The sequence below is a fragment of the Octopus bimaculoides genome, chromosome 1 (genome assembly GCF_046866305.1).
Source record: "Octopus bimaculoides isolate indiv1 chromosome 1, ASM4686630v1, whole genome shotgun sequence".
NCBI classification, from domain to species: Eukaryota; Metazoa; Mollusca; class Cephalopoda; order Octopoda; family Octopodidae; genus Octopus; species Octopus bimaculoides.
In genome coordinates this window covers 86,890,746-86,904,887 of record NC_142928.1, presented here as the reverse complement: position 1 = coordinate 86,904,887, position 14,142 = coordinate 86,890,746, and the positions used below count along the sequence as shown (strand labels likewise).

At 37.3% G+C, this 14,142-nt stretch overlaps 1 protein-coding gene across 1 annotated transcript; it reads left to right on the top strand.

The window, feature by feature from the left end:
- The first annotated feature begins 3,284 nt into the window (after positions 1-3,284).
- On the top strand, positions 3,285-13,705 carry LOC106884399 (mitochondrial import inner membrane translocase subunit Tim13-B). Its single transcript, XM_014935765.3, has 3 exons — positions 3,285-3,497; positions 10,588-10,656; positions 13,240-13,705. Exons 1-3 carry the CDS (start codon positions 3,390-3,392, stop codon positions 13,336-13,338), a joined length of 276 nt encoding a protein of 91 aa, XP_014791251.1. The 5' UTR covers positions 3,285-3,389; the 3' UTR covers positions 13,339-13,705.
- Positions 13,706-14,142: the final 437 nt, after the last annotated feature.

Below are 14,142 nucleotides of genomic sequence, written 5' to 3'. Positions count from 1 at the left end.
CCTCAATAGTTCAGCATAGATAGGTGGGTTGTTTGTGTGTTTGTTCATTTGCCTGCCTGTCTTGGGTAAGACATCAAACTGTGCCCAGTTGTAGGAATCCAGTTTGGGAATTCTGGAGCTGTAGGGAGCATGGAGTCACCCTTTAATTATCATTACTCTCAGGTTCATTCTGACTCAGAATGGTAGTACTTGTGAGTGTCTCATCTATGAGTTAAATGGATTTTCACTAAATGCATCGAGCAGAGATATTGCAACAAGTTTTGTCAAAAGCTTTGTGATACTCAAGTTCAAATCATCCAGAAGATTCAGCAGGCCTTTGGCAATTATGCCATGGACAAAATTCAGATCAAGGACTGGTACAACCGTTTCAAATATGGTCACACCTCAGGGGAGTGAGGCACACTTAGGCAGGCCATCCACAAGCTGAAATGAGAAGCTGACTGAGAAGATTCGGTGAATAGTCATGGAAGATTGTCATGTAACAATCCAGGAAATTACTTAGGAGGTGGGAATAAACACAGGATCAGTGCATTCCATTCTAATGGAGGATTTGTGCATGCAGGTGTCAGCAAAATTCATCCCTCAGGTGCTAGTGGAGCAGCAGAAGCAACTCAGCATGGAAATTGCTCAGGACATGCTGGACTGAGCAAACTATAACCCAGACTTCATAAAGACGATCATCATTGGTGATGAGACGGGTTTATAGTTTCTTCTTGACGCATTCGGCCATCTTGCATGAAAATGAAAAGCTGATGAGTGCACACTACATGTCTGTACTCAAGGCATAATAGCCAGTAGCAGAAGCTGCTTACCAGTGCAAAAATGTTCATGTATGAACAGGAAGGGTGGTGTCACTTACCACCCAAAGGATTTTGCCCACGCAGCATTGGTTTTGGTAGGAAAAAATACAACTGGATACTTTTTGAATGCATCTTGTATAGAGAGAGTAAACGAGAGAAACAAAGGGAGATACCATAAGAGATACAGGATGAGTGTACACGAGTGGACATGGTAACAGGAGGAGGAGGAGTAAATGGCAAAGTAGTTATGGGATGAGTTATAGAAATAAGAAATTTCTTTCATTCCATTTTATTTTTAAAGTAATAAATATATTTTCTTTTCATCATTTTATATTAGTGCTAAGAAATTTGGCAAAAGTTGAATTATATTTGTATGTATGCCATATTTCCTGACATTACCCATGGTTGCAAAAGTATATTTCCAAAATCACATGTTATATGATGGTTAACATTTGTGTATGCATATGTTCTGCATACATATGGTGCTCTTCTGCTTTAAAAGCTAACAGATTAAAGTTTAATACATCTATTTCCTAATGCATTTTTCAATATATTCTTTTATTTTACTTATTTCAGTCATTCGATGAAGGTCATACTCAGGCACCATCTCCAAAGCTTTCTCATGATGATCATATCAACTACCAGTACTCATTTCAGTTTAGTACTTATATTATTAATCTGTATTTGCCAAACTGCCAAGTTATGGGATATAAAAGGACAACAAATGCTTTGACAGCTCCTTAGAAATAGTTGAGAGCTTGTAACACTTAGGTGACCTAATTGGTAGTTGGGGTGGGTGTTCTGAAAGCATAATGGCCAGGACAAGATTAAGCTGAAAGAAGTTCAAGGAGCTTTTACCTCTTCTGATAACAAAAGGTTTCTGTCTCAGAGTGACGAAAAGTACGATGTCTGTGTACAAAGGGTGATACTGCAAGAGGGTGACATGTAAGCACTGAATGTAGGTTTGTGAAGCATAGAAAGAAATAAAGCTAGCATGTTTCATGGGATGGATTATGTAAGTGAGCCTGAATGATGAAAAGACAATCTATGTATAAAAAGAATCAGATGTAGTGTACAAGAGAAAAGACTAATTTGGTTAGATGGGCATTAAATTTGGCCCATGTACAACCAGGTCCATCTTAGATTTTTGTTGAGATTATTTATTTATACACAACTTTACAATATTTACAATGGTTAGCTGCTGGAGGCTGTATCATGGTACCAGCAGTCATATAAATATGTTGTGTTTGGTTAAGAATTGGCTAGCTACATATTTGTGAGGCAAAAGGCAGGAAAATTACATGTTCATGGTGGACACATGATTCTTCTTAACCTCAGGTCAAGCAGCGACCAAAAATCCTGTCTTTTTAGGACTTCTATATTTATTACCACGTTTTGGCAGGAAAATAGTGGAAATCTTTTCTTGAAATTGTACAATTGATTGATTGTAACTGAAATATCATTGATTGACAATTAGGCAGCTTTAGCCTGATATGCTGTGACCGATCTCGTTACTGAGCTAATGCAGTTTCGCTTCTACACCTCACTACAACTTTACTTGTACAGGCATGCAGGGCATATGGAGGTTGTCGATTGTACAGGGAAGTGTAGGACATTCAGAGTGGATGAAATCTGTGGAAGAAGGAGACACAAGAGATAGGATGAAATGGTAAAGACTGATCTCAAGATATTGAGTCTCAAGTCGCATGTAAGTGATAACAGGGAACTACACAGATTGGTAACATACAGCACGGGAAAGAACTTGTCCAGTCATGTGTGCATGGTGAAACAAATGCTAAAACGTTAGTAGTGATGGAGTCTTGGAGATATAATATATAACTACATTTGTATTTCTTGTCCAACAGATCCTTGTGGAGTTTACATCTACCGCTTGACCTTCTCTATACCTTTCTTTCTATCATTCCCTCTCTCATCTTTCTAATACATGCTATCCTTTCACTGTATCACACCATTATACCTACACTTAATCCTCACCATCATCTTGTACTCAATACCCACTTTTCTACGCTAAAAGTCAACTTGCCCCTTCACCTCCTTTTCCCACCTACACCCCACTAGCCCTTGATGGCCTTGTTGCTTTCGACTGTTTTGTTTATGAATGATACTTGTCTTGACAGTAGTTGTGTATATATGAAAATAAACTAAAAAATTAATAAAAAGTATGTTTGCTTTCTTTTTACGACGTTAAAATAGGAACTGGCAGCTGTTAAACGGAGGATTACTGTCTCTTTCTCTCAGGGACAACTGTATAAATATTTTTTTTTAATAGAATTCGAGGAACCAGTAATACTTATCGTTGACCAGAAGACGTGCATAAAATTCATATAATAAGCCAAATAATTGTATAGTAGGGTGAGTCAGGTTCAGCTATTTCGCAAATAAACATTTTCTCCCCTCTACGTAGCAACAAATAGTTTCACAGCGCGTTACTTGATTTTAACCAATGAAATCTCTTCATTTCATTATATCGGGAATTAAATTCCTACACCACGTGCCGGTTCCGGTTGATCGTGTTCATTTGTGTGGAAGAAATTTCTTTAGAGTTTTCACTTTCGTGCTTTTTGAAATATGGATTTAGGGTCTTCGTCGGCACCTTTTGACTCTAGTCAACGGGATCAACTTATGGACACAGTTAAACAACAAATAGCTCTTGCAAATGCTCAAGAAATTTTACAGGTACCTATATATGTTGTTGCTATGAATATAAACCACAGCTTACCTCACAATAACCTTGGGAACTTTGTATTTATTCTTTATTGATTTGTGTTTTGCTTTATCTTCTCGTATTTTTTTAATGTTATAAGAATTGTAATTTTCTTGATGGGATATTACTTTACTCTGTGACCTTAGTGTCCTTCGCATCATCAACGTACTGTTTTCTTCACGAGCCAAACAGATCTCTAGCTTTTTGCTCGACTTGCTAGAAATAGCAGCCAAAATTCCTGTAGATTCATCAGCAATAATATGATTTTGGGTAGATACCTTAAACAATTACAGGATTCTCACGGCTTGAAAACTATTTTCGCCTAATTTTAGTTTTATGTATTTTGCCCTCGTGTTTATTTCAGGTTATTTATTCGCCTATCGTTTAAACCTAATATTCGATTCAAGTGAATTCCTGATCTTGAAATATTTGTACATCTTTACGAAATATAAGCACATGCTTAGATATGTCGATATGTCAACGAATTATTTCATGAGATCAATAAATGGCGATGTTAAGGTTAACAGTTCAAATTTTATCTGTAGCATTTCATTGTTTTGTCTACTTAACTGTGAATGTAATGATCCAGTGTGTGTTAGAAAAAGCATTCAGCCCCCCCCCCCCAAATTTTGCAAATAACTAAATTTAATGACGAACTCACAACTCATTAATGTTATGAAAAATTGTAAACCTTTGGAAGGAAAGCCTTCAGAAGATCTTGTTAAGGTTTGTAGTTTGTCTTTCGATAACTCTCTAAGGAACGAAAGTATTTCATACTGAAATGTCATCGATGGGATCCATATCTGCCTCTCATACGCCTTTGCATAGTCACTCATTTTTATGTATCGAAGATCTGACCCAATTATTCATTTCCGGCCAAGACATCTGTAAATAAGACAATGGTTAGAAATCAGCGTCCTACATTAAACGAAATTTGTGTTACGGTGAGACGACGGCTTGAAACTGGCAACTAATGCATAGCTCCCCTGTCTCTAGTTCGATGATTTCCATCATTCTTCCCGTGTATGTTTGCTTAGCCCCTAATCATTTAGATATATAACGGACGTACATAAACACAACTTTACGTGTGGTTTTTGATGAATGGCTCAATCTATGTATACAAAAAATTCACGCACATGGTTGTAACAATGAATTCATGGGGCTAATGCAGTTTCGCACCTCTCCTTGAAAAAATGCATTTTTTCGCATTCTTACGTTTTAGATATCCGAGATTACGAATATGCAAAAAAAAAAAAAAATTTAACACCCCCACACCTCACTACCATCCCTTAAAATTTTGAACTTTTTCGAATTTCTCATAAAATGGTGTATACATTATTTATATTTGACGGATATTTGTCCTCATCTTGTTTGTTGTTAATATAACGTTTCGGCTGTAAGTAATGCACATAATTCCTCATCTCTTGAATATGGAACAGAAATGGTGTATATTTAATTTACATTAAATTATTATTTAAGGCAAACAAGTAAAACACTAATTCTTTTCACTTTAATCATTTTGTCTGTATTTAATTTCTGTTTGCATGTGTTTGTCAGTTCGCTACGATCTCTTTAAAGGAAAACAAAATCAAAAATTGAAATGGGTGGGGGAAGGGGTGAAATAATTTTTCTTTTTTTGCATATTCGTAATCTCCGATATCTAAAACGTAGGAATCTGAAAAAGGTTTTTCGAAAAAAATGCATTTTTCAAAGAGAGGTGCGAAACTGCATTAGCCCCGAATTCATTTGATGCATATACATGTTAGGTATATATCATTACTGCTCTCCTCTCCTCAAGTAGGGGTGGAAAAGTAATCCTGATATTTGTCATATACAGTGATTGGAGTGTACAAATTGTATAAGCACATCGATTTTTAGGTAATTTGCAGAATTAAATGCAATTCAAAAACTATAACTGCTGGTGACACTGTAATCATGTGGACATATTCTATTTTCTCCCGAACTTAAAAGTCTATTAATTTTATGGATTTGTTATAGAACTAATAATCTTTGCCATTGTCAGCTCAATCCTATCACCTACCACATTTTCAATTGACGCATTTCAAACCCCATGGATATCTCATCATCTTCCTAAATACTAGCCAACCCAGTGTTGAATTTAGCAAAAATTCAGTCAGCAGTTCATATTTTCGAACCACTCGAATTAGCCACTACTTAGTTGATATTAATGGAATTGTTTCCTTTGCCTGTTATTTTTGATACCCCCAAATTGATATATAAACACTCCTAAACAGAAAAACTTGGTGTATGCAATTGAAACAACATTGGATTAAAATCACCATCTGTGTATCATACTAAATGTATAACATACCTTTAGAAGGCATAATGCAGTGGAATTGTCTGAGATAAAATCTTTTCATAGACTTGTGTTAAAAACACCGTCACCTGTGATAACAATAATTCCTTCGCATTTATTTCCATTGAAGTAGCGTAAAATATATTGAACATACTTCTTGAATCTCCTTTCTCCTATATTGTTTTAAGAACCCAAGATCCAGCACTGTAGTATGGTTTAAACAAAAGATGTGATGTTGCAGTATAAGCTTTAAACAAGGTTTTTGAAAGCCAAGAAACTGACAATACACTGAGTGGATGCTAGGAATTCACAATCAGTATATCATTGCTGAAACAATTTAATGTTTTTGTGTACTATGTTTTACAGGGACTCCTAGTAAACAAATTAGAAATGTCAACAATTCAAGAACACTTTACCACTATTATGTTAATACAGTTCTATATTTGAGAGATGAGGAATTATGTACGTTATTTACATTTGACAGATATTTGTCCTCATCTTGTTTGTTGTTAACACAGTGTTTCAGCTAATGTACTCTCCAGCCTTCATCAGGTACCCTGGGGGAATTTTGAACCTGGATTCTCATTCCTAAGATATTTTACTGGTATTGTTATTCAGGTCACTGCCTGGAAGATTCCAAGTTCGATTCCAGACAGTGACCTGAATAACAATAATAATAATAATAATATCGGAAAAAATATCTTAGGAAGGATGAAGGCTGGAGAGTACATCAGCTGAAATGTGTTAACGACAAACAAGATGAGGACAAATATCCGTCAAATGTAAATAATGTAAATAATACACTATTATATTCTTAAAATTAAACCAATTTTAGGTGCTAAAATTATCCACTGATTGAAAGTAATTAAATTTTGAACCAATTATTAAACTATTTTCAAGAAATTTAAAAACTGTTGCCCTAGCCTGCTCCATCCAGAAATTTTCTCAGCTCACAATAATTATAATTTGTACAATTAGGATAACATAAATCTGTTTCTTTCTGTTGTGTCTTTATTGTGAAAGTTGAGAGAGAGAGTGAAAAGTAAGTGACTAATTATTAACTGTTCTTTAAAATTTACTGAAGCTACAATAGTTATATAGATAACATTGCAGAAGTTTTATGTATTATATGTGTTATACAAGTGATGGCTTGTTGTGCAGCCTCAAGTCTGTCCTAATTGAGTAGACTTATGATCAAAGGCAGTCCATCTGCAGCCATTTGGTTGCTTTCTCAACTGGCTATCATTTATGACAGTTTATGCACTTTTCCACTTGATGTAACTGGTTTAATCTTTCATTACTATATTTCCAAAGAAGTACACTCCTTCTGTATTAGAGTTATTTTGAAAATAATCAGGAATTCGAATTTATTTGTCTGTCTTGCTTTAATTCATCATTTTTTAGTTATATGATCTTTGAAAACTAACTCTCAAACTGAATGTACATGTTTCATCATCATCATCATCATCGTTTAACGTCCGCTTTCCATGCTAGCATGGGTTGGATGATTTGACTGAGGACTGGTGAAACCGGATGGCAACACCAGGCTCCAGTCTGATTTGGCAGAGTTTCTACAGCTGGATGCCCTTCCTAACGCCAACCACTCAGAGAGTGTAGTGGGTGCTTTTACGTGTCACCCGCACGAAAACGGCCACGCTCGAAATGGTGTCTTTTATGTGCCACCCGCACAAGCCAGTCCAGGGGCACTGGCAACGATCTCGCTCGAAAATCCTACAGGAGCCAGTCAAGCGGTACTGGCAACGGCCACGCTCAAAATGGTGCATCTCATGTGCCACCCGCACAAGAACCAGTCCAGGGGCACTGGCAACGATCTTACTTGGCTTGCCGGGTCTTCTCACGCACAGCACATTTCCAAAGGTCTCGGTCAGTACTCATCGCCTCGGTGAGGCCCAATGTACGAAGGTCTTGCCTCACCACCTCAGCCCAGGTCTTCCTGGGCCTACCTCTTCCACGGGTTCCCGCAACTGTTAGGGTGTGGCACTTTTTCACGCAGCTATCCTCATCCATTCTCACCACATGTCCATACCAGCGCAATCGTCTCTCTTGCACGCCACAACTGATGCTTCTAATGTTCAGCTTTTCAGCTTTTCTCTCAAGATGCTTCTAATGTTCAGCCTTTCCTCAACATGAAGTAATATCTAAGGCTATAACTTCTTAAACTTAAATGTTTTATTGCTTTGTGTATATTTTGTAATAATTTCCTCCCTTTTCTCATTCTGAAAATTAGATTTAGTAAAATGTGATCAAAACGTTTCTTCTGTCAGTGTTAGAAGTGAATCAGATTAATAATCAACTCCTACAGAATTTTTGGCTGAAAACATTTGTTGTTGATATATTGAATTCAAATTCCACTAAAGTTGACTTTAGCTTTTGTCCTTTCAAGGTTAGTTCTGGGGTCAATATAGCCAAACATACCTTCTATTAAAGTTAGAAGATGTGTGTACGTTAAAGATAGTGGATTGGCAAACTGAATAAAGCACAGGATAAAATATCTTGGAGTGTTTGGTTGTCTCTTCATATTTAGTATTCAAATCCTGTTGGAGTTTATCTTGCATTTCATTTTTCTGGGGATATAAAAGAAGCACTAATTATATAGTAGGTTTGGTTTAATCTACTGCTACCAAATCCTAAAGGATTTGGAGGCACATGGCTTAGTGGGAAGGGTGTTGGACTCATGATTGTAAGATTGTGGCTTTGATTTCCCGACTGGGTGACATGTGTTCTCGAGCAAAACACTTCATTTCACATTTCCTTCAGTCCACTCAGCTGGCAAAAATGAGCGATCCTGCAACAGATGAGTGTTCCGTCCAGGTGGGGAATATATACGCCATGAAACTTGGAAACTGGCCCTTATGAGTCAGTATGACTTGAGAAAGTAACTTTACCTTAAATCCTAAATTTCTTGTTGTGTGCCATGTTAAAAATCTTTGCTGCTGTGATGACAAAGTTAGTGCATGCTAATTTAGTAGGTATTTTATCTTGATGTTTGGCGACAAGTCTCCTCAAATCTCAAGAATCTTTCTTAGGAGTCTTTCAGAATATAGGATGATACTTTTCTGCATGTTGACAATGTGAGATTCAATTCCAATCACTTAGTCTTTTAGGTAGCATTTTGGGTGCTGTGCCAAGTGCACTGATTTCTACCGGAATAATTGTTGTCTTGGTCTTCCACAATCTCTTCAGTTCTCTGGCTAGATCTTGATATTTCTCTATTTTTTCTTTGGTATCAACTCTGCTATCATAGGGAATTGCAAAATCTATAATCTTACAAGGTTCATAGGCTGACTATGAATGAGTGATGCTTGAGCTGTTGAATTTTGCATGAATTAATTTCAGCCCTTCTCATTAATAATTGGATTGTTTCTTTTCAGGTAAACTGACATCTGACTGTTCAAAGAAGACTTCAAAAGTAACTAGTGACTTCTCTTGAAAATGGACAAAATTTGACATTGTGGTGTTATCAAGTACCAAGAGAAAAAGGGTTTAGCTCCCCAAGGACATTCATACTGACATGGTTGTTACATTAAGGGATGACACTCCAGCTTCAACAGTGCAAAAGTGGGCAACTGATTTTAGGAGGCGAAGGCAGAATCTTGAAGATGACCCAATGTGTGGACGTCCTACAACTGCCACCACCAAAGAAAACATTAATTGAGTTCACCACATGCTGATGAATGACAGGTGATCGACTCTATGCTAATATCCAATGTTGTTAGCACATCCTGTGAGAGAGTTGAGAATCTCTCTGCACAATGAACTTGGCATGACACAGGTTTCAGCTCAGTGCCACACCTAATACCCAATCAAAAGTGCACCAGGTTGATCACATCATGGGAAAATCTGACATTGTTTGAGGCAGATCCAGCTGGTCTCCTTGAATGTTTTCTAACTTAGGGTCAGTGTTGGCTTCATCACTTGAGCCAGGGACAAAGAGACAGTCCATACAGTGGAAAATTCCCTTCTCACTTGCTCCAAAGAAAGCCAAGATCATTTCATCAGCTTTTTGGGATGCAAAAGGCATTGTGTTTATTGACTCTTTTCAAAAGGGCCACACTGTCAGTGGAGAGTACTATGCCAACTTGCTGAGGTAGTTACAAAAGGCTGTCAAGACCAAATACCCAGGAAAACTGATGAAAGGTGTCTTGTTTCATGAGGACAATGCTCCAGAACACAGTCCAGTCCTTCGTTTCAATGGCTGCTGTGCATAACTGTGGCTTTGAACTGGTTAATCAGCTTCTCTATTCTCCTTTTGTTTCTCAACATCTGTTTCCCAACATAAAAAAAACACTTGGCTGGGAACTAGTATTGCAGAAGTCAGATGTCATTTTAACTGGAAGGAAACAATGCAGTTATTAATAAGAATGGTTGAAATCAATGCATGCAAGATTTCACAGCTCTAGCATCACTCCTTCCTAGTCAGCCTATGAACTTTTCAGCCCACCCTCAGACACTGTTCGTTTATTTTGTCCTCTATAATCTTGCCTGGTCTTGCTTCAAAAGCATGGTCAGTCTTTAGTGGGAAGTCCCACAAGATATTGTAATTCTCATTTTCTATCACAGCCTCTGATTCATGTTCATATGACTTTTCCTTTGTTATTATTATCATCATCATCACGTACTGATGTCATGACTTGATTTTGATTATTGTTTGTAATCACTTTACATTCTTTGTTGCCACGAAAGTTACAAATCTAATGAGAAATTACGTATTTATTTTTTCGTAGAGAATGTCAGAGAAATGTTTCAAGAAATGTATAGTGAAACCTGGTTCTTCTCTAGATAATTCTGAGCAGGTAAGTTCAATTGTTATAGAGAATACAACATTTGTGCAAAGAAAATAAAATTTTTTTTTCATATCTTATAATAATTCTGCTTGTCATTCTGTTACTTAGCCCGTTGGTAATGTTTCCACATGATTAGAGAAAAAGAGGGAGGCAGTGGGGATGTAATTGTAATGGTTTTACATGATTAGTTGAAGGAAAAGAGAGGAGAGAGAAAAAGAGGATAAGGCAAAGAGTGAGACAGAAAGAGGGAGAAAGAAGCGTCCATGATGTGAGGTAGGGGAAATGTAATATTTATTATGTGGTTAAAAAGAGTTAAAAATATAATTTTAGCAGAGGAGTAATGTTCTGATGGTGAGGTTAAAGAAAGGCAAAAAGAGAGAGAGAGAGATGATGATAATAGTGGTGGTGGTGTTGATTGGATAGTGAAAAGTGTATTTCTTTTCTTAATTGAACTAAGTTTTTTATATCACCTATCATTTAACACATGCACATAAGTGCAATTCCATGAAATATTTGCACTTATTTACGTAGTAGATATATGCAATTTAATGGTTGTAACATCATCATCATCATCATCATCGTTTAACGTCCGCTTTCCATGCTAGCATGGGTTGGACGATTTGACTGAGGACTGGTGAAACCGGATGGCAACACCAGGCTCCAGTCTGATTTGGCAGAGTTTCTACAGCTGGATGCCCTTCCTAACGCCAACCACTCAGAGAGTGTAGTGGGTGCTTTTACGTGTCACCCGCACGAAAACGGCCACGCTCGAAATGGTGTCTTTTATGTGCCACCCGCACAAGCCAGTCCAGGGGCACTGGCAACGATCTCGCTCGAAAATCCTACAGGAGCCAGTCAGGCGGTACTGGCAACGGCCACGCTCAAAATGGTGCATCTCATGTGCCACCCGCACAAGAACCAGTCCAGGGGCACTGGCAGCGATCTTACTTGGCTTGCCGGGTCTTCTCACGCACAGCCCATTTCCAAAGGTCTCGGTCCGTAGTCATCGCCTCGGTGAGGCCCAATGTACGAAGGTCTTGCCTCACCACCTCAGCCCAGGTCTTCCTGGGCCTATCTCTTCCACGGGTTCCCTCAACTGTTAGGGTGTGGCACTTTTTCACGCAGCTATCCTCCTCCATTCTCACCACATGTCCATACCAGCGCAATCGTCTCTCTTGCACGCCACAACTGATGCTTCTAATGTTCAGCTTTTCTCTCAAGATACTTACACTCTGACGGGTATTCAATATGTATGGGATTTTTTTTTTGGGGGGTTTAAAGAGGAAATGGAAAAATAAGAGTGAATATTTATTTTATGAGTGCTGTGTTTTAAGCCTATAAAATTGTACATAAAAAGTATATAAAGTGTATGAATAATGTGCATTAAGTAATCATCGTACTCCACTTTCTTTCACTTTTCAATGAGTAGCAGATGAGCAACTATCTTTCCATACAGGCACAACACAGGCTACACTTTCAGGTTTTTTTTTTCAGAAATAACCCAATAGATTTACCCTTAACTCCGCGAAATATTCAGGAGTTAATCTTAAAGTGTTAGTTCATCACTCATCTCATTTTCTACTAGTCTCTCTCTGTCCACTCCTTGCATTGTGTAACAGTAAATTTCTGCTATACATTGTACCCTGCAGTCTGTGCAGGAATGTCTTCGGATCTGTCCTTTCATCTTTCTGACACTACTCTCCTCTCAACAGGTTATACTGCTTATTTAATGAGGGATTGAATTGTCTCTAACCCCCTACCAACATCAGTCTTTCTGTACTAGCAGTCAACATTGCATCTTTCCTTCAGTCACCCCTCATCCCTTAAACCCTATCTCAACCATCACACACTTGTTCCTTTCATTCACATATCCTACTTCTTCCTGTCATCACTCTTGATAAATTAACCAAATGGTCACTGCATGGAGCAGTGAGGACCATTTAGTCATACAGAGCAGAAGGCAAGAATGTAACTTGGCAAATTACATTCAGTACACTTTGTAAAGTGGTTATTAAGTAGAAGCAACATAAGTTTGAAAAGACTCTTTAGCTTTGTCAAAGACATGAGAAACTCTCTAATGTTGGTGTTACAATAAAATGCACTCAGTACAATCTGTAAATCAGTTTGATGATAGGATGGGCATCGAGCCATAGAAATCAAACCAAAATTAAAATGTATGTGTGAGATGTCCTTCAACTTGTCTAAGAAGGCAGTAACTCTCAATAAGAACTAAGTTGGACTGTGATGATCCATCTAACCTTTAAAATGGTAACATTACAATTGTTGGGTACTCTGTTAAGTTCAGGCTGAAATGCTTAAATTTGCAAAACTACTAGCCAGGCATTTTCATATGGGCAAGGAATTCACTTTTTGCAACTATGTAGTTTAAGGTTTGTTTTTGTTGTGTAACACTGGGCAGTTGTCTTCTGTTATAACTTCAGGTTGATTAGGGTCTCATGAATGAAATTAGGATTTGGAAACTGTACTGAAGCTTGTGTGTTTTTGTGTTTGTATCCACCTATTGCCTTTATTTTATAAACATACTACATAAAAACATTGTCATTATATTCATTTTTAATTTGTATTTTATAGAAATGCATAGCTATGTGTATGGATCGCTACATGGATTCTTGGAATTTAGTTTCCCGAGTATACAGCAGTCGTCTAAGTAAAGAACGGGCAAAAATGTAAATGTGGGTTCCAATCTTCATGCTGCATTGAATTTATTCAGGATTGTAGATCATGTACCCTTTGTACTGACCTGTTTTGAATTTTCAATAGTAATACTGAACAAACTTTGGAGTTCTCTGCAGCTCTTTCTTGTAGCAATGATGTTATGTATATCAACTATGAGAGATATAGATAACGACTTGATTCATTTTTATTTTTTGTCTTTCTTTATCACCCATGTGGGAAAATATCCATTGAAACAGTTCATTTCTGTTTTATTTATTTGAAAACAAAAAGAAATAGAAATTTGAAAATTGTATAATCAAAAAAAAAATGCATAGTGCAATTTTGTTGACAAATAAGTTTTTAATAAAAGAAAAAAATTGTATTTTGAATTGTTCTTCCTTTAATTCAGTAATTGTCTTGTTTATATTTCACCAGTTGCTTCCATTGAATAAATCATCATCATCATTACTAATCATCATCGCCACAGTCATCATTTAACGCCTGGTATGGTTTGGATGGTTTAACAGTCTAATGTATTAGAGGACTGTGCCATACCAAATGTCTACATTAGCATGGTTTCTATGGCTGGATGTCCTTCCTAATGTCAACCACTTTACAGAGTGTGCTGGGTGCTTTTTACATAGCACCAACACTAGTGATGATTACCTTGTAACTTAAGTTGGTCTGATAGATAACTGAAGGAGAACAGAAGAGAGTGGATAATGATCCTAGGTGGAGAGATGAGGGATGACAAGTAGGAGGATAGAATGAGGGGGTATGGCAGAGAACGGGAGAGGCAAAGGATTTGTGACAGGGTTG